This window comes from Amblyomma maculatum, chromosome 1, assembly GCF_055883805.1.
Source record: "Amblyomma maculatum isolate TAMU_Amacu chromosome 1, ASM5588380v1, whole genome shotgun sequence".
In the NCBI taxonomy this organism is placed as follows: Eukaryota; Metazoa; Arthropoda; class Arachnida; order Ixodida; family Ixodidae; genus Amblyomma; species Amblyomma maculatum.
In genome coordinates this window covers 302,370,086-302,390,233 of record NC_139344.1, presented here as the reverse complement: position 1 = coordinate 302,390,233, position 20,148 = coordinate 302,370,086, and the positions used below count along the sequence as shown (strand labels likewise).

The following is a 20,148-nucleotide window of genomic DNA, read 5'->3' as shown; positions in this document are numbered from 1 at the left end:
GTAGCGTGGAAAGTTCATGCCGTTTGTTTATGAGATTTGAGCTGTGACGTCGGTGCGACCTCGTTTCTGAGGCCGATCATTTAGTAGTAAAGAGGTAGCCATAAAAAAGCTTTGTTTTTCGGCCGGGGTGGCAGCCACCCACCACGGAGCCCAACGAGGGGACGCGGCAAGAACTTGGAAGTAGCCCTGCCTATGCCAGCTGTACACCCCGACTATAGCCAAATATGGTATAACGCAGGGTGGCTAGCCACACAAGGTTAACCCTTGCCGCCTGGAAGAAGGAAAAAACCAAGAAAAGAAGAGGAGGTAGGACAGTTGTAAGAAAGGAGATAGGAGAGTGAAAGATGGCAGGGAGAATAGGAAAGGGCGACTACAGATTTCCCCCGGGTGGGCCAGCCTGGAGGTGCCGTCTGTGGGAAGAGTGGGCCAAAGTGGTGTGTTGCCTCTGCCGAGGGGGCTTAAAAGTCCAAACACTCGGCATCGGCTCAACCACCAGGATCCCCTTTTCCCCAGACACGGCTAAGCGTGGGTGCTCGGGGTCCGGGGTGTCTCACAGTACACACAAACACCGGCTTTAACAGGTGCCTCCTGCGGGGGATTGGAAATGAGTAAAAATGCTTGGCTATGAGTGGTAATGACTAGGCATGACTCATCATGACTACAAAACGACCAATATGTCAAACTATGAGAGGAAAATTATAGGAGAGGAAGGACTCTTCTTCTGGCACAGCAATATATTTCACGGAGTAAGTGGCATCTCCAATTAACTGTATGCAGTTCTTATTTCATATATTTATGTCAAAGTTGCTCAGACTATGATCAGGCAACAGTTCTTGACTTGTGTTAAAACGCTATCTAATTTTGTTGTATTTTCGTGCATCACAAACACAGCCAACTAGCAGCTCAGTGAGTGCAAGGTTGCACAAAAGTTTTTTTCTGCGGGCACCCTGCTTCCTTCATGCCTTTTCAATTGTCAAAAATGGAATGACAAGTGCTAAACCTACAACACACAAGAACTCTTGCAATTGCGTTCTTGTTGGTTTTATTGTTCAATGCTGTGTATCACATTCTGCCAGCTGGTTTCAATCAATGGTAAAACCAAGTTTCACCTACATGCACTATTCTGAAACATGCTGTAGCGGTGGCATTGCTTCACCTTTGAACCAAATTCCTGTTTGCTTTTATACGTGTCCTTCATTTTTGGGCACACCTATCGTAAAGTCAGGGTGGTCACTGACCCGCTATAGGTTCTCTTAAGCGAGTGTGAAATACAGTCACCAACCAATTTTTCGGACCCTCAAGAAGCCCAAAAAGAGTTCAAAAAACCAAGCTGTCCCCCCAAAAAAAAAAACGAATTCACAATAAGATCATCACTTTATTTACCGAGCGACTTGAAAAACTGGTCAATCTGTTTCAGCGTCAATCTTATTCTCACAGCCGGTCTCCTCTCCAGCAGCGACAGTAGAGAAACCGACCCTCTTTACACTGTCCTTTCATCCCCTCTACCTCCTATTCGACCCAACAGTGGTTACCCCTCATCCGACAGTTGAGAGTGCTGCGTCGCCCCTTTTAACATCATCATCTAGAACATTAGCTCGTGCAAACAGTCGGCGTGGCGTGATATTCGAACAAAAAGAGGTGCGGGACACTGGCAAACCAGTCTGGGCGGCACCTCAAGTTACTCTAAGTCAGCACTTTTCTTCTCCTGTGTGAAGAAAAAAATAACGGTAGTGGCCGTCTCCACAGGAGCTGTGGAAGTCGTCTGCTGCAAGTGTTGGTTCATAAAAAAAAAAAAAAAAAATGGCGCTGTTTAGAAAGCTCCCTAATCATTTGGAGTTCGAATGCATTTTCACCTCAGCTTCAGTAACACTACAAACATCACGCCAAAACAATCAATACGAATATAGCAAGCCAGTGTTAAAGCGCAGAGTAAATGCGCACTCCATTAATATTATTCTTGGCGATCAGCGATATCGCAGAAATGTAGGAACACAACTATCATGAATAGTCACCACAACTTCCAAGATTAATTGATGAAACAGTCATTCAAAAATTAAGCTAACAAGACCAACTGAAACAATATTTCACGCAAAGCTCCCTCAGAGGTGCTGTTTAGTTGGGACATCTGGTGTATTGCAAAATGAAGCAAAACCAGTGTCTTACCAGTTGGCAATGGGCACTTTTAGGGACGCTAGACAGGCGCCCATTGTTTTTGTTTTCTCCGTGCGGCCGCAACTCTGCCTGCAGTCGCGCAACCCACACTGCTGGCTCTCTTGCTTGCAGTAAGTCATGACGAACGGTCACGTGATAGAAGCACACTCGCACTTACTGGCCCATCTTCTATGAGCAGAAGCTCTGTTGCCACTGATTGACAAAATCATGGAGCAGAGGCCCATGGCACAGGCCACCCGATTTCAGGGAGTAAAGGGTCCATTAACTCCCCACAGCTAGGGGTGCCATAAGAGTGGGTATGCAGGATGCATGCAATGCAGGTTCGAGGTTGCAGAAAGACAAAACAACAGCGATGTAGCAAATTTTTCGTACCTTTTGACCTGCGGTCAAGACAATAAAAAGCCTGAAAAATGGAATGAGTTTCAGACGTCTGGCATTATACAGTGACTCTATGGAGTGTGTAACAGAGCTATAGCAGAGTCCAATAATCAGGTACGTCCGAAAAATCGGTCGGCGGCTGTATGCACTCGTCACACTTTCGGTGTACCTCCAGCGGCACGCTCACCGTAACCTCCCTTCCTGTTCTGAGGTGTGCGCTTCACCTCACTACAGCATACACCATTCATTACAGTCCTCACACACAGGATCACAATTGTGTAACACAAAGCATCTGCAAGCCTGTATACTTCATAGTCAGCTGCAGCACCCCAAAAACAAGACCCCAGGGCAAAAGCTGTTCCGTCCAGAGGCGGGGCAGATGAGAACCTCCCCAATGTGTAGGCCATACAAACCATGCGCACAAGTCCAGCCGTGTGCAAACACACCGTCGGCTATGTTTAAACACCAAAGCGTGCTCTGTAACTTATTGCACTGAAGTTAAGGAATTCATTTTCAAAATATAGGCAAACCAAATATTGCCCCCAACTCAATTTTCCCGGTCTTCGCTTTCCCATTTCACTAGCCCAATGATGATGCGCGGCGGGACCAATTGAAACTGTCACTACAACGTCGCAGAAGATTGCTTCTCATGGTTTCCTGGCAGCTCTAACACATTTTTGCTAAAGATGACAACCTCTCTTCCATGGTTAAGACTACATGGACGTCTCGCCGAAATAGAAAGTGGAACAAAGACTGGGAACAGGCATTGGAAGGAGATATTCCTTTGTTGCCATGCACCTCCAACTATTGTGCCTCGCTCCTTGACCGCCCCTTTCTCTCCATCCACAGACATCCTGCAATAGCAAGGAGCGACTGGCGAGGTCATTGAATTCTTTCCTGCCTGACCTTGGCTGTATAGCAACAGTAGCTTTTGCCGTAAAAGTTGTCGATGCAAAGTAAGGCGTCTCGATTCTTTCGCCGGCCATTGAGGCACCCTAATGCAAAGCAAGAAAGCTATAATAGAACTGCTGGAGTGGAGGGGACGCCCGCGAGCTAAAGCCGCATGCTGCCATCTTGCCATAGGCAAAAAATTTGCTCGTTCCTTTTGGCGCGGTCAGTTCATTCGGTTGATCTTAAGCTCATGAATGCTAGAGTATGGTGGCGTCGTGCATTGCATATGAATGTGCACATGAAGCGAAGAAAGGCTGAGGGATTATATTCCATCTGTAAGTAATGAAAACGGTATGTGCTGCTGTCGTTTTGTACTATGACTGCACCCATGTATAAAGATAGGCTGTTTCATTGGCAAGTTTTCAAAAAATGAACAGGTGTGAAGCTTATGTAAGCGCACCATTGGAAGAGAACTCCAGGAACAAAAAGATGGAGACAATTTGCATCCTGTGCTTCCGCAGCACCTGCAAGAACTGCTAATTACTCCCAGAGATTGCAGTCTGCAACACAGGCTATCATGCGTCAAGTGCAAGGTGCAAGGAGGTCAAGTGCGATTACCTTAGTAAATACCTTATACGTAACAGACAGTAAGCTGATTGGTCTGCTTAAGGTCCTTAATTTTTAAGGTCCTTAGAGTCCCCTTTCTTATGAATGAGGATAATGTTTGCATTCTTCCATGGTTCCGGTACCGTCGATGACATCAGGCACTGCGTATACAGGGTGGCTAGCTTTTCTAACACGATATCCCCCCCTGTCCTTCAGCAAATCTGTAGCTATCTGATCCTCTCCAGCTGATTTCTTCCTTTTCATAGTTTGCAATGCTTTCTTGACCTCGTCCTTCGTAACTGGTGGAACGTTTGACTGTTTTTCCCTACCGCCAATCTCCTTACGGTCCTGACTACATTGGCTACTGTAGAGATCTGTATAGAATTCCTCGGCTACTTTGACTATCTTGTCCATATTCGTGATGACGTTGCCCTCCTTGGCCTTTATCGCATACATCTGGTTTTTGCCTATGCCCAATTTCTTCTTTACCGCTTTAAGGCTTTCCCCGTTCTTTACAGCGTGCTCAATTTTCTACATGTTATACTTCCTTATATCGGCCACCTTGCGCTTATTGATTAGCTTTGATATTTCGGCCAATTCAATCTGGTCTGTTGGATTGGAAGCTTTCATACTCTGGCATTTCTTTATCAAATCTTTCGTCTCCTTAGAGAGCTTACCAGTATACTCTCTAACTATCCTACCGCCTACTTCTACTGCACACTCAGTAATGATATCTCTGAAATTATTGTTCATTGCTTCTAGGGTAATGTCGCCATCCTTGGTTAGAGCTGAATATCTATTCTGTAGCGAGATCCTGAACTCTTCTGCCCTCCCCTTCACCGCTAATTCGTTGATGGGTTTCTTTCTTACTAATTTGCTGCGTTCCTTCTTCAGATTTAGGCTAATTCGGGACCTCACCATCCTGTGGTCACTGCATCGCACTTTCCCGATTACCTCTACATCTTGCATAATGGCGGGGGTTGAACACATTATGAAGTCAATTTCATTTTTAGTCTCCCCGTTAGGACTTTTCCATGTCCATTTCCGGTTCTTCCGTTTGCTGAAGAAGGTATTCATGATTCTTAAGTTATTGCGCTCTGCAAACTCAAGTATAGTCGAACCCGGATATATCGAACTCTGAGGGAATCGCGAAATAGTTCGATATATCGATAATTCCATTTACAAAAATCGGCTTGTGACGGCACTTACGATGCGAAAAAACGATACCGTGTTTGTCGCGTAATCAACCCACTCGCATAATGAACCCACCTTCCACTTCTGCACCAAGAATTCGAAAAAAAAAAAAAAAAAATGCGTTAAGGCCAGCTCGCTCACATGCAAGCGATCTCAGCGACGAGCGGCAGCGACAGAGCGAAAAATTTCAAACTTGTTGGAACTGCGTCCCTCTCGCCACTCGAGCCACCGCGGCAGCTCAAAACAAGGTTTCCGCGTCGCCGCGGCAGAAATCGCGAGCGTTTTCACTTGCATGTCCATGGCGCGCGTCACTCCGTTTTGGTCCTCTCATCCACAGCTCATTTCTTGGCAGCGTGCCAAGATGCTGCGCAGCGATAACGTCGGGGCGCGTTTATCTTTTGATAGCTCCTGAGGTGGCGGGGAGCGAACTTGGCAGAGTGCCCGTGATGGCTTGATTGCACGTACAAGCCTGGTTCGATTTATCACGCCGCGCTCGAGGCGGGCGTCATGATCACAGCAGCTGATTCATACATGCAAGAATAAACGACTCCCACAAAAAAAAAAAAAAAAAGAAAAGAAAACTGCCGTTTCTTAACGTCCGAACAGCACAACGATAAGAAAGGATCTCACAAAAAAAAGAAAAAAAACAAACAAACAAAGCTGCCGCTTTTTAACGTCCGCAGGCGCCATAGAGGGTTCGCAACACACGCTGGAGAAAACGTCCCACGTCTGTCTGAAAACGGGCTGAGCTGGCTTGGCGCATGCGTAGCGCGTGCTGAAGGAGAGAGATAGCTCGGCAAAAGAATGGGCACACCCACGCACATGGCTTGCAAACGTCATGTGTTGGCGCGCAGGAAACGATAACTGCAGATGCGCGCGCCTTCGGGGAATGGACGCGGCGCTGCCGAGACCAGCCGTCGCCGAACTGTCCCCTCTCATTCCTTCCACGCGTGGCTCGAAAACGTTACGCGGCAAACGGCCAAGGGTGATGTGATCGTCTTTGGGGAAGGCACACTTTCCAGTGCGTGGTGCGGAGTTCGATATATCGAACGACCGGTGAAATTAAATTCTATATATGACGCGGCTTTCCTATACTTTAACATAGGATTTTCAAGGGGATATTCCGTGAGTTCGATATAACCAAATTCGATATATCCGGGTTCGATATAACCGGGTTCGACTGTAGTAACTCCCCCCTGCTATCTGGTCTCCTGCCTGCTTTTTCCCTACCTTGGCATTGAAGTCGCCCATTAGTACAGTATGCTGAGTCTGCTTTTCGCATTGCCGATTCTACATCTTCGTAGAAGCTTTCAACTGCCTGGTCATCATAACTACATGTAGGTGCATAGGCCTGTACAACTTTCAGTTTATATCGCTTATTAGGCCTAATAACGATGCCTGCCACCCTCTCATTAATACTATAGAATTCATCTATATTGCCCGCTATATACTTATTGACAAGGAGCCCTACTCCTAGTTGTCGCCTCTCTGGTAAACCTCGATAACACAGTACACGCCCATCTTTCAGTACAGTATATACCTCATTTGGTCTCCTAACCTCACTAAGCCCTATGATATCCCATTTCATACCCTCTAGTTCCTCTAACAGCACTGCTAAACTAGCTTCACTAGCTAGGGTTCTAGCATTAAGCATTGCCAGGGTCAGTTTCCAATGGCGGCCTGTCCAGCGGAGCCAGATATTCTTAGCACCCCCTGCTGCGCCGCCGTGGTCAGTTGTTCCGCAGCCGCTGGTGGCTGAGGGCCGGGGTTTTATGGAGCTTATCATAGGAGGTTGCGGCCAATTCCTGCACCAGGGTGGCCAACTCCTGTTCTGGTGAGGGAGTGCGTTGTCGGAGGTGTTCACCGGCATCAGGTCGCGCCCGAAACCTGTTTATGCAATTCCATCGACACGCGGATTTTTTTTTTTTCTTTTAAATCCGGTGGAGAATTGCGCGGCACCGGGATTTGAACCCCGGTCCTCTTGCATGCGAGGCGGATGTTCTACCGCTACGCCACCGCTGCACCCAAACACAACCTTGCAATTTGTGTATTGCAAGTGAAAAGGAAGGGACTGTCCCTGAAATTGATGACCACATTTTCAGCTTGTGCAAGAAGATAATGGACAAGAAAATCAGGATGCTCCACATGATGAATGAAAAACTGGCGGGGGTTTAACCATGGTTGAACTGAGTCAGATAATCGATAGCAATCAGTTTTGCGTGGTCTAGCGTTTGTTTTTGGATTATCATCAAGATGGATATATGACGATCCTGTAGTCTAAAATTAGGCTCTACTTTTAATCGCAACAAATATTTCGATATTTAATGCTAATTAATTAAGACCGGCATTTAGTGTAGTGCAATTATACTCAACACAAGCTTTCCCACAATATATGATGATGTTGTAGCGTAGAGTTCAATTTTAATCACAAATTAACTGCGAGTAATTGCGACACATAGTAGCGTAAGCTATCCAACTATATAACATATGTGTCGCAATTATACTCGACATATTAAGCTACGTAACAATATAACACTTGTGTTGCTAAAGCCTGACTCAGATATTCATTACTGCCACAAGCTGAAAAAAAGACAGTTTTCGTGAAGACATTAAAGAAGGCTTGTTGGCTTAGATTAAAACCAATGAATAAAATCGATTCAGAAATAAGTACAGCACTGAGTGTGCGTTTGTCTTTTTAGTCTTCGCCTGCTCTGAGCTACAATTATGATTTATTATCTCAAGACTTTTCGGTTGTGCTTTACGGTCATCCCATCTTGTTCAGTTTAAAACTCCATGCTGTAAATGCACGACAGTTACCTATTTAGAAACAGAGCCCCGTCTCCGATAACACTGCTTAGAAAAACTATGAGAAATGCCGCATATTTAAAAAAAGAGTACTAAACTCATTCCTTGAACAAATCTACTACCACGCCCTGCAAGAGTCACTCATAAAGCCGCTCATGATTCGCAAATAGGATCGCTGAAAGAATGCATACAAGATAGAAGTACACCGGTACTCTTTCTTGCCTATGGCAAGATGGCCGCCGCACGCTCAACCAAGCTTCAGCTCCACGCGTATGCCATTATGGCGGCCTCCACTCCAGTAGCTCTATTATAACCTCCTTGCTGCAAAGTAGTAGCCAGTGCCTCTGTTGGTACATTTTGTGTCCCTTGCTCTGCAGTGTAAAGCAAACATGTAGGATTTATTGACCTAATTTAAAATACAATGCAACATATCACACTTTTTCAAATGGACACCAATTTGCATAATATTCTATTTATTCAATCCTCAAACACTCGCCAGTTGACATCAGATCCGCTGCGAAGAACCACCACTGTGTGCCGACACCCTCAGTACTATAATTTTGGTTCTCGAGCAAATTAAAAATATTAGATAGCGAAATATGCCTGTTACGACTGGTGGTAATAGCATTGCCAAAACTCAACAATTGCAGCAAACAAGCAAAACAATGCATTCAAATTATGCTGCAGGACCCCTTTAAGTTAAAAAGTGATATTTATCAGACATGTAGTCACATGGGCCACTACAGTGATAATAGGGTTTCATTGCAAGATGGTGCCTCAGTGATCTTTTCATTTCCACCATAATCTCATGACATATTTTGGTCTGTCCCTTTAAACACTGCATTCATAGGAACAAGAAGGGTCCAAGCAATCAGGTAGGTGCATTTTATTCTGCAAAAATGAAAGCATGCAAATGTAATAACAGCCCCCTCAGTTGTGATTTGGTAAAGCATTGCCAGAGGTGCTGTGGCTGAAAGCGAAAAATTGGGCAGTATTTCTGCCCCTTTCTTTTAATTGAGCTCAGGAAGCAATGCTTGATTGTGGCCACATCCTTTGTCATTTTTTAAAGCCCAGCAATTGTAAGGTCAATATGCGCATATAAAGGGTGCCCTAGCAAAAAATAGGTTCTAAAAACAACTGCACATCCTACAAAAGTGCAACTGAATGAGTGCTGTCACAAGACCTATCTGCAGTATTTTTTCAATCTGCCCAGTAATTAATAATTCGCACTGAGTGGCTGGTTTTTCAATTCTTGGCTTTACGCAATTTCAAGATTACCCGGCTAACTGTCTCAACAAGATACAGTTTATGCAGCTCTTTGGGTCGGGCTTTAAGCACAGACTATAAAAATAAAAACAACCACATGGGAGCACAACGCCCCCAACAGATCTTGAAAGAACCATCGCAAACACGCTGAGCTCCTTAGTCACAAGAAGTGAGCACGTATATTATGTCACTATCGGGCAAGCACGAGCTGTGGTGATAGAAATGCTTTTTTTACCAGATGCATAATAAAACATAATTGCAACCACAGACATAAAACCAACCCAAAACAAAAAAGACCACAAAAAGTTAGGGCCTGATGACACTGAAAAGGTTATCCTGTTGATCTGTGCAATCACATTCCAAACTTACTGCCATCAAAGTAGAGCAACCAACCTGCAACAACTTGCTGGCATATATCTTGTCGCCAAGCCTCTTCAATGACAAGGCTTGAGAGATAAAATCACTTAGATCTTTGAGAGCACATTTAGAAGCACTGAAAAGGTGACCACATCATGCTGCAATTCATACATTTTCTTAAGTTTTCATATAATGCCGGGTCATCCCACGTGATAGGAGATGCGGTAAATATATATATTTTTTTTTTACCAAGAAAAAATAATATAGATTGAATATCTTTGAGACAAGAAGCATTGCGTTTGAAAAAGCAGAAATTTTATTTGCCGTGCTTCTGTGCAACTGTGCTTCCACAGAACATGTCAAGAACATTTCGTGAATGCCATCTTTATCAAAGTTAGGAAATGTATCAATTTTTAGAGCGACATTTTCCATAAACAATGACGCCCTTGAAGTTTAGGTAAGAAAGCGTACATTTGCATGTTTCCAAATGTCGCCGTAGGTGCCAGCTAACATGGTTTAACAAAAATTGTGACTAGTTAAAATACTTTCTTGCATTTTCAAACATGACGTCAGCATGCTTTTGTAAAAATAATGCTTCTTCCAGTCCTGTCACAAGGATCTTCAACCTATATAATTTACAGCACGTGGAATGAGCCAGCCGGAAAAGCACACCTCCATCTCAATTATTTAATGATACCAAGTAAGGAAACATTCAGCTAAGCTCTTGTGCCACCACTCACAAGGTGATACAAGCATGGATGCAACAAACCTGAATTTTCAAAGAGTCGTGTGGGCTGGCAGAACGGAAGCTCTTGGGGCTGGGAGGATGCGTGCCAACAGTCTAACAGAGAGGCAAGCAGGGAGAGAAGCCCATGCACCAACAGTCAGGCCAAGGCAAGCACCAGTCTGGCATCATCGCTATCTATCATGCAATCAACACAGTTCCATGATGAGAGATTTGGGCACAGGCCCATAAAATGACCTCCATGCTGATGGGTAAAAATGGCTACCAACACTAGTGCAAAACTTGGTGCCACACCACGTAGGAAACCTGCCATCTGAACGGTGCCTTCAGTGTTTACTGGTCGTGGCGAAATGCAGCGTTCACTGTAGTTTTACAACTGAGCCCGTTTTATGTGTCAGGATACGGAATGACCAAAAAGATACTTGGAAATATGAGCACATCTGTAAAAAACATTTCATGCCACACCCATGTGGAGAGCAAATTCACAAGCGAATGCAAATGGCCACGAAATCAAAGACATGCATCAGCAGGAAGCAACAGCAAGCCCTGATCACCTGAGGCAGTTGTCGACATCACTTGCAGGTAACTAATTAGACCATTTTAATTCATTCAAATGCTTGTTGAAAGTATTTCTAGATAAAAGGACTTAAAATCAAGTATTCATCACATACGTGAAAGTCGATGAAATGAACAAAGAAATGCGGAGCAGACGCAGCATCAAAGGTGTTTCCCAGACATATTAGGGTTGTGAGAATATTCTGATGTTTCGAATATCAAAGGAAATAATACGGTATTCGAAACGGGCTTCGAAGCAAACGGCAGCACCGAAAACTTTGATTAATTTAAAAGTATTTGTAAGTTAGAGAATTCAGGACAAAAATAGTGTCGAAGGACCAGATGATGTTCTTATTTTTGCTCCCACAACTCTAAACTACCACACCACTCTGGATGTTGGCACGCTTCACGTCCAAGCAGCGATGACTGCGCCTACAAACTTTGCTTTCCACAGTAGCACTGTTCGGCACACCATCACTGAGCACAAAGCGCAGATGCAAAAGCGAGCACATCGGAATGGGACAATGCCCACCGCATGCAAGGGCATAAAAGAAAGCTGCAGAACTACTGAGGAAAGCGTTCCAGCAGCATCACGCAACCTTTCAATACAGGTGTAGTCTAGCTTCACTGTGAAGAGGACCGCCAGTTTCTAGCACTCACGATGTTGGCTTCTCTGCTGCATTTTTTAGCGTTTCAGCAGACATACTAGCAGAAAAAAAAACATTTAACCGTATATTCTGCAAGTGCACCTGGCGCCTTTGCACTGAGTCATGTCTGACAGCACCAGGGGGCATTGTGCTGGACGAGGAGGATGAAGCAATGTTGCCAGACTGGCGTATCTTCCAACTGGCATTCAGTGCCGCGACGCAGTCTGTGTGCCTAGCTTTGCTGACACCGTTCAACTTGTGCATAACAGAAACGAAAGACTGCTCTTCACGAAAGCACGCTCACGCATGCACAATGCGTGATGATGCAAATCAGGTCAGTAGAACTGCAGCATTAGGTGTGACATGTCCAAATTTTCAGTCATGAAAACAATGTCTGCAATCATGTCACAGAAGTTAACTCTCATTAATTCACTGTTTAAAACAAAAAAAACAACAACAACAAAAAAAATGTTGCAATTTTCGAATTGGTGTGAAAAAAGTGCTGAAAACTGTATGCATCACAGTAATGATAGTTGCCTGAATATGTGAGACATGACGGTTTCCCTGGCCACTGTTGGGAATGTACTGCTCCAAAACCGTAAAGACCCTTTTTTGCAGTGATGCCTCGCCGCATCTTGAGGATGCTGTACCGCAAGGTTTCAACTTACCGGAAGTGAATGCATGCGAAGGGCAATCAAACCTTCAAGCCACTTCCCATTTCTGCCTAATGTAATGTTGCCAATTTTATTTTCATAGCAGACAGCGTGCTTGATGCGTGCATTTGCTCCTATCAATCTGCCACACCCGCGTTCACATGTGCTTCCGCTTATCCTGTTGCAAATTGTTCTCTGATCATATTACTATTTCAGCAACATAATGTTTATGTTGGAATGCAACAAGTCTTCATATTTTCACCGTGAAAGCCAACTAATGTTTACCCATCAGTAAAATATAGCAAGACCCTTTAAAAAAACTGCGCTGAAACAATTCCTTGCCTTAAAGAATCAACTTAGTGATCCCTATGCACTGAAATGCACTAAAACTAGTTTTGAGCACTGAAATCTTTCCAGATTTGCTCATTTTACACATTTGGAACAGATGTGTATACATTCTTATTTGTTTTGTAGGGTTTAACATCCCAAAGCTACTCAAGCTATGAGAGACGCCATAGGCTCTGGAAATTTGGACCACCTGGGGTTCTTTAATGCACACTGACATCGCACAGCACACGGACGCCACTCCATTTCGCTTCTTCCTTATAATGGCATAGGTTGCTGTTATTACTCAGATCATTGAGAGTGTGTTTTTATGTCCTGAATAAAAGCATCTACATGGCAACTTCTCCACAATGACCACGATGAAACAATAAAGACAAGTAACATTTTGTGACACATCTAGTGAACGATACATAGATACTGTCAAAACTGACAATGAGTGGGAAAAAAATGCAAGCAATTTCTGAGGAATGGAGTGCATCGCATGGTAGACGGATGTTCTACGGGCAAAATGAATTAGGGCTACAGTAAAGGGCTTTTTCATCATCACTTAAGGGGGGATGCGGCTTTCAGCAGGCGGAAAATGGTAAAAGAATTCAATTTTTTGAAAGACAGGTGTTAGGCAAGGAGACACGATCTTCCCAGTACTATTCACAGCTTGCTTAGAGAAAGTATTCAGAGACTTGGAATGGGAGCAGTTAGGGATAAGAGGCGATGGAGAATACAAACTTATTTTCTGTTTCTACAACTCTTGCTTTATGTAACTGAAATTTTTCCCCGTAAAAGCCATCTAGAAATACTACAAATCACTGTTTGTATAATCAAAAGTAGCAGAAAACATTCCGAATAGCGAAAAAAAGGCATTTTTCAAGTCCCGATATCTCGACAACTGTGCAACAGAGCAGAGCCATCTTGGTCTCTATGGAAAGCACATGTCTTTGGCTTCAAATTTCCTGCTTCAGCGGTCTCCTCCAAACGATACCAACGCATAACAAGCAAAAGTTCCGGGGTCGCGCGATGATTCCCGATTGGCGCCGCGCATCACGTGACAGCAGCGCGCTCCACAATTGGTCTCCTCGGCGGCAGCGACGGCATCTGCTACGCGCGCCTCTTGACTCTGCTCACCATGCCAGTCATTTGCGCAGAGACCTGTTCATGTTTGTTATTTGCGCAGAGCATAGTTTCGAATATGGATTACGCGGCCACCATGTTTGCTCGTACGTACGGAGCATAGTTTCAGAAGCGGACTTCACTGGTGGTCATGGGTCGACGACCGCTTAAGTACAAGACGGCTCATGCCTATGGCACGCGTAAATGAAAATCGCCAATGGTGAAGAAGTCGTCTGTTTCAAGAACTTTTGATGCTCAACACTCTACCAAAGTTACGGGCGCGGAGGCGAATGCCGCGTGCATGGCTACGAGTCAGCGAAACTACGGGCACGAATGCGAGTGCTTCGTGAGAGGCTACAAGTGTCGCCGAAGTTACGGGCGCGGATACGAGTGCTTCCTGCACGGCTACGAGTTTGACTGAAGTTACGGGTGCGGAGGAGAGTGCTTTGTGTGTGGCTACGAGTGTCTGCGGTGCTGTTGAAGAGCCGCTACCGAGCACTTCCTACGAGGACGATCTGAATGCGCCGTGCTCTGAGTCGCTGAAAACATCATCAGGTCATCACACCGCTCATCTCACGATGTCACCACACGATGTCACCATGCCGTCAACGAGCACCGGCGCACCATCCAGGCACACCTACAGCAAAGTTTTTTATCGCCAGAAGCATCGCTGGAAGTCACCGTGAAAGTGCAAGCTAAGCCGACCGCACGGAAAAAGAGCCAGTGGACGAGTTTATCGCTGTGCAAGTCACGGCCCTAAATGGACTTCTGGAGAATGCCAAGTGCCAGCAGTGCTCGTAAGCTGGACTTTTGGTTCAGGTGAGAACAAGGCTTGGGTTGGCAGCGCAAATTATGCTGACATGCGCTTACTGTGGGACCCTCACAAAACAGTGGTCGTCGCTGCGGAAAAAAGGTCGTCGAATTTTCGATGTCAACTTGAAGGCTATACAAGCTGTTAAAAGCAGTGGTAAAGGAGCAACACCATTCCGATTTTTGGTCGATAATGAATGTGTCTCACAGGGGCTTGCATCATAAAACCTTCCAAAAGCATTTGAAATCAGAATTTCGGCTCGTGAGTGAGGCAGCTATTGCCAATATTTTTTTATGATACTGCAGCGGCTGTGCGCACTGTTTACAGTGAGATGAAACTTGCATTTAAAAATAACATCATCCTCAGCCTGACTATACCCACAGCAGGGCAAAGGCCTCTCCCATATTCCTCCAATTAACCTGGTCCTGTGCTAGCTGCATCCACTTGACCCCTGCGAACTTCTTAACCTCATCCGCCCACCTAACTTTCTGCCACCCCCTGCTACGCTTTCCTTCTCTTGGAATCCAGTTTGTTACCCTAAGCGACCATCGGTTATCCTTTTTTCGTGCTACATGTCCTGCCCATCCCCATTTCTTCTTGATTTCCACTAGAATGTCGGTAACTTGAGTTATTTCTCTGACCCACTCTGCACGCTTCCTATCTCTTAATGTTACGCATACCATTTTTCGTTCCATAGCTCTCTGGGTTGTCCTCAACTTAAGTAGAACCCTCTTGGTTAGCCTCCACGTTTCAGCCCCATAGGAGAGTACAGGTAAGATGCAACTGTTGTATACTTTCCTCTTGAGTGACACCGGTAAGCTGGTAGTCATAATCAATAACATAGCTGTGGTCTATAATGGGATGTGGTTGACACGTGGCCACACATCTCACATAGGTATTGGCACTGTGATAAGAGTTTTACACTGGACTTGTGCTCGACTGTGTCGTGTTATTAAATGGGGGTCATGGATGTGAACTGGGTCACAAAGAAGTGTAAGTCATCGCACATCTGCCAAAGGAACACTGATGTAAAATCTGGCAGAATGGAAGTTGAGGCTGCTTTATTCCTATTTAGAAGGTCCTTTCCAAAAGCATGGTTTGCGATACGCAAACGCTGTTTGTGATGGGAACAGTAGAACCTTCGTGGCAGTTTGCCATGGTGAGACCTACGGTTTTATCCCATTCACAAAGGAGGACTGCGTGAACCACGTGAAGAAAAGGATGGGCACAGCCCTGCATGCGCTTGTCACAAAAGGCAAGAAATGTCAACCTAAGGCAGGAAAGGTGGCCTTACTCAAGACCTCATAAAGAAATTGACAAACAACTATGGCAAGGCCCTGAGCAAAAATGAAAAAATTGAAGAAATGCAAAAAGCCATAATGGGAACTTTTTACCATACAACATCCACCAATGAAGACCCGTGAATTTTGCCCACAAAGACAGCAGAGTTGGGGCCAATACAAGGTTGCCAAAGCATAAGTACCAGCTTGCAAGGCATGTTGCAAATGCACCAGTGGCTTTCTGATGTCCAGCTCTTCAGCCGTTGTCTTGGAAATGCTGCTGAGAGTCTGCATTCAGTCATCTGGTCTCTGCTACCAAAAGATGAAAGCGCGCTGCTGATTGCAGTATGCAAGTACAGTTGAGTCCACCTATAACAATATTCAAGTGCCATGAAAATTCCATTGTTATAACCGATAATTGTTATAAACGGTTTGCTCAAAAAAAGCATAATAACTGCAAAGAGGGGTCACGGACGGCAAGTGATATGCAAGCTCCGCCGAGGCATCGTTTTGGTGGCCCCGAAAGGGGCCTTGTAAAAAAAAGAGAAGGTTACCGCGGCCGCCTCTCAGCCAGAGAAATCCCGAAGTAACGCTGGGGTGAAGAGAGAGAGAGAGAGACAAAACTTTTGTTTAAAAGCAGAGGATATTGGGGCGCGCAGGCCCCTGGGGTGAAATCGCCACAATCATCTTACCACGTACATCTCACTGGCTTGCACGAGAAAATCCCATGTCAGTCAGCCTTGCTTGCCTCACGCGAAGCTTGCAGACATCCTTCTCCATGGCATCCAGGTACCCCACATAGTGCAGTGGAAGATCACTCGCGAAAACAAAGCCCCGGAGGGAGTGAATCAACTGCAGGGCCTCCTGCGAAGACAATGTTGAGGCAGCCTGCCCTACCGCGTCATCGCTGCAGTCGTCGCCGTCAGTGTCATTGTCACAATCCGACTGAAGCACGTTCGTAATGATCATCGGTGAGAAGTTCTGAAGTATTTAATGCGTCGTCCGCATGCAGAAATTCTTTGAGTCGTGAAGCATCCCCATCAACTGCGGACCAAAGTTCTGGCATCACTTCATCGATGGGAACTTCGCAGGCTTCGTCTAAGTCGCTCCTGCCTCGAACAAAGCACGCTTTTCTAAAGCAGTTCCGCACTGTAGAAGCGCCAACTTCGGACCACGCACCAAATATAAACTGCACACCCATCAGCAGAAGCAGTTCCGCACTGTAGAAGCACCAACTTTGGACCACACACCAAATATAAACTGCACGGCCATCAGCAGATTGATCTTCAAGTCTGTTGCTCTCTGCTTCTTGTCCGCGCAGCCATGTCCATCAACAAGACTAACTTGCTCAGGACGCAGCGACGATACATCACTTTAAAATTGGTGATCACGCCGGTGTCCATGGGCTGCAAGCCTGCCATCATGTTCGGAGGCAGGAAAAAAACTTCCACGTTTGATAGCTTGGGCATGGAGTGGTAGGCACGACAATTATCCATGACGAGCGCAACCTTCATCTTCGATCGCTCAATGCGCTGATCAAACTCCAACAGCCACTCTCGAACAAGTTCTCGCGTCGTCATCCATGCCTTGCGATTGTTACGGTAGCGTACTGGTATCCTTGCAGCACCGCGGAAGCAGCAGAAATTTTTTGACCTCCTAATGACAAATACGGGGAACTTGTCGCTCCCGTTTATGTTGGCGCACAAGAACACTGAGGCGCAGCTTGCTGTTTTTGCCGCCCTTGCACGTGTCTCCTTTCAGTGCATGCGTCTTCAAGGGCAACATCTGGAAAAACAGCCCCGTTTCGTCGCCATTGTATACGTTGGCGTCAACATAGTTGTCGAGGATGCGGGGCAGCATTTTCTGCAGCCACTTCTCCTTCGACTCCACGTCAAGCAAAGCTCCCTCGCCGGTGACGGCTTTGTAGACAATGCCGTGCCTCTCTTTGAAACACTTTATCCAGCTGCCACCTGGCTGGAAGTCCACATTGCTAATTAGCAGGGCAAACTGCTTCACCTTTGAGGCCAGAATCGGCCCGGTGATAGGCAAGTTCTGGGCACGGGCACCAAGAAACCACTCGTAGAGGGCCTCCTCCGCCTCGAAAGCATTTGCGCCCACTGTAAAGCGAGGAGTTTTCTTTGCAAACTTCTCAGTGGAGTGGATGATCGTCGACACCGTCAGTTGCGATAGTGCATGGTTCTTAACCAAATCAAACACTTCCTTACCCTCTTTGTAGTCCATCACAATACTGCACTTCGTCTCCAAATAGATACCCGTGTGCTTTCTTTTCACCGGCAACGTCATCCGATAATCAGCGGGCGAATCACCCGTCTTCTGCTTCGGTGGAGATTCAAACCAGACTGAGAAACCACGTGGTCAGGAACGACTTCGAAGCAATCAACTTGCACAAAGAACGAAATCCGTTGGCAGAACTGTGCAGAATGAGGGGAGAGCGAGCAGATCAGCGCTGTCGCACACTGGTCAAGTCCATTCGTGTTTCGGAAGGTGACGCAGCGTAGAGCTATGGGCACAGCATATTTGTGTTCGGAGGGGTGGAAGGGCAACGGGAGAAAGGCACACAAGGCTAGTAATGCGAAGGCGGCCAGAAAACAGCTTCTATTGTATGAGCGCGCGGCGGGGAGGGTAGAGCAGCTGCAATTTTTTTTTTTTTTTTTTTCAAGAATTTCGCATCCCACTACCTTTTGGCACGAGCACTCAAGAGCCAGACTTCATTATTATAACCGATAATGCGGCATGAGGGCATTGTAATAAGTGGGTTATTTTACCATAGAAAACATAAAAAGTGGACGGTGCAGCAGCTTTTCATTGTTGTAACCGATATATTCTTAAAGCCGGCATCGTTATAAGAGGACTCGAATGTACAAGGTCCCACCGTGCTTATGCAGAACACTGTACCACACTTTGTCTGCAAACTGGCTAGCATGCCCTTCGCAGAAAAGGCAGCACTTCAGTCCCAAGGCAAGGCTTCCAAGAACACAAAAGACTACAACCCTGGTGCCTTTTGATAAGGTGCAACTTCCAAAGGTATTTTCTCAGAACTGCTTTTTTTTTTTTTTTTTTTGTCACCTAGTCTGATTGTACTGCTGATTTCTTCTCGACCATTGGGTCTAATTCAATGCAGTTTTTTCACTGCATTCCTTGAGAAAGGCTGCAGGTTGTGTCATTCTTGCTTTCTTGGCACAGTGTTTGCAGACTTTTTGATTCAACTGGTTGTTCAAAGTCTAGATGCCTGTTGTAGGGTCACCTTACCAAAAATGAAAACTGAAAACCTTCATGCTGTAAATAAAAAATCTGAGAATGTCACAACCTTATCTATTCATTTTGAAATGCAAAGCACTATGAACAAGTAAGTCTTCTATCATGTTTTGTAAGTCACTCAGGCTTGGTACAAGATGAAAATTATAAAAATTCTACAATTAAAAAGTTCTCGAGACATTAGTTTGCCTGGCATGACAATAAGCCTGCAGTAGCTTTTAAAGTTCAGCCTTAAGAATAGTTCATGCAGTGACAGTCTGCAAATCTTCTTATCAGCCTGACTTTTTTTTAGAGAGGACGCAACATCCATGCTTGCATAAGGCGCCCATTTCAAGCATGTCAAAATATTTAAAATTAAAAAAAAACGATATTTTAAATATATAGGAATGTCACTGCACTACGAATTTACCAAGGAATACAATGCAACAAATCTCATGAAAATCCATCACGCCATAGCCATGCTATGCTTTCTGCAAGCAGGACAGTTTACTCAAAAAGCACTTTTGAGAAAACTGACACTAGAGGTTGAAATACTGTATCGCAGACACTGCACCTTCTGGGCTGTTTCGGAGGGCACAGAACGCGGTCCCAGTGCACCTGAATGGTGCAAATCCGGTTATGCAAACATTTGGCGCCCGCCACCGCAAAAACAAGATTCACTGCTGAGAATTGATTCCGGGCGAAATGGTGATATTCCGGTTGTACATTCGCCATCGTACTCGAGAGCTCGCATCACCCACGGTCGCAAAAACGGAACTTTCCCCCTGTCGGCACTGCACCGCGACATCTAAAATCGATTCCAAGTGCAGGTAGGCACATCTCAGTGATGTCACCTAGGGCACAGGCATATCCACGCGTCTGCACAATTGCATCAGTCGGCAGCCCGCGCATGGAGACATCACTAGCGAGCCGTACCACGTCTGAACAAAGTGCGATATGCTTGTAGATTCCTCCGCTGCTTCCGTTACTTCGCCTTTCGGACAGATAGCGCGGTGAGCTGATACTTTTTGAAGTGTCGATGCCGACCTGGTACTTTGTTCATTCGATTCATTCGCTGGCG

At 45.5% G+C, this 20,148-nt stretch overlaps 1 protein-coding gene across 6 annotated transcripts in view; it reads right to left on the bottom strand.

The window, feature by feature from the left end:
* The window catches only part of Unc-115a (actin binding LIM protein Uncoordinated 115a), a 265,949-nt gene that overhangs the window by 108,395 nt on the left and 137,406 nt on the right, over positions 1-20,148 (bottom strand). For 4 of the 6 annotated variants that reach the window (XM_084577455.1, XM_084576663.1, XM_084608895.1 and 1 more), the window contains exon 9: positions 10,439-10,510. The exons of the other annotated variants lie outside the window; for them this stretch is intronic. In XM_084577455.1, the coding sequence (XP_084433581.1) occupies positions 10,439-10,510 (72 nt within the window). The remainder of the gene's footprint in view (positions 1-10,438; positions 10,511-20,148) is intronic. 6 annotated transcript variants of the gene reach the window in all.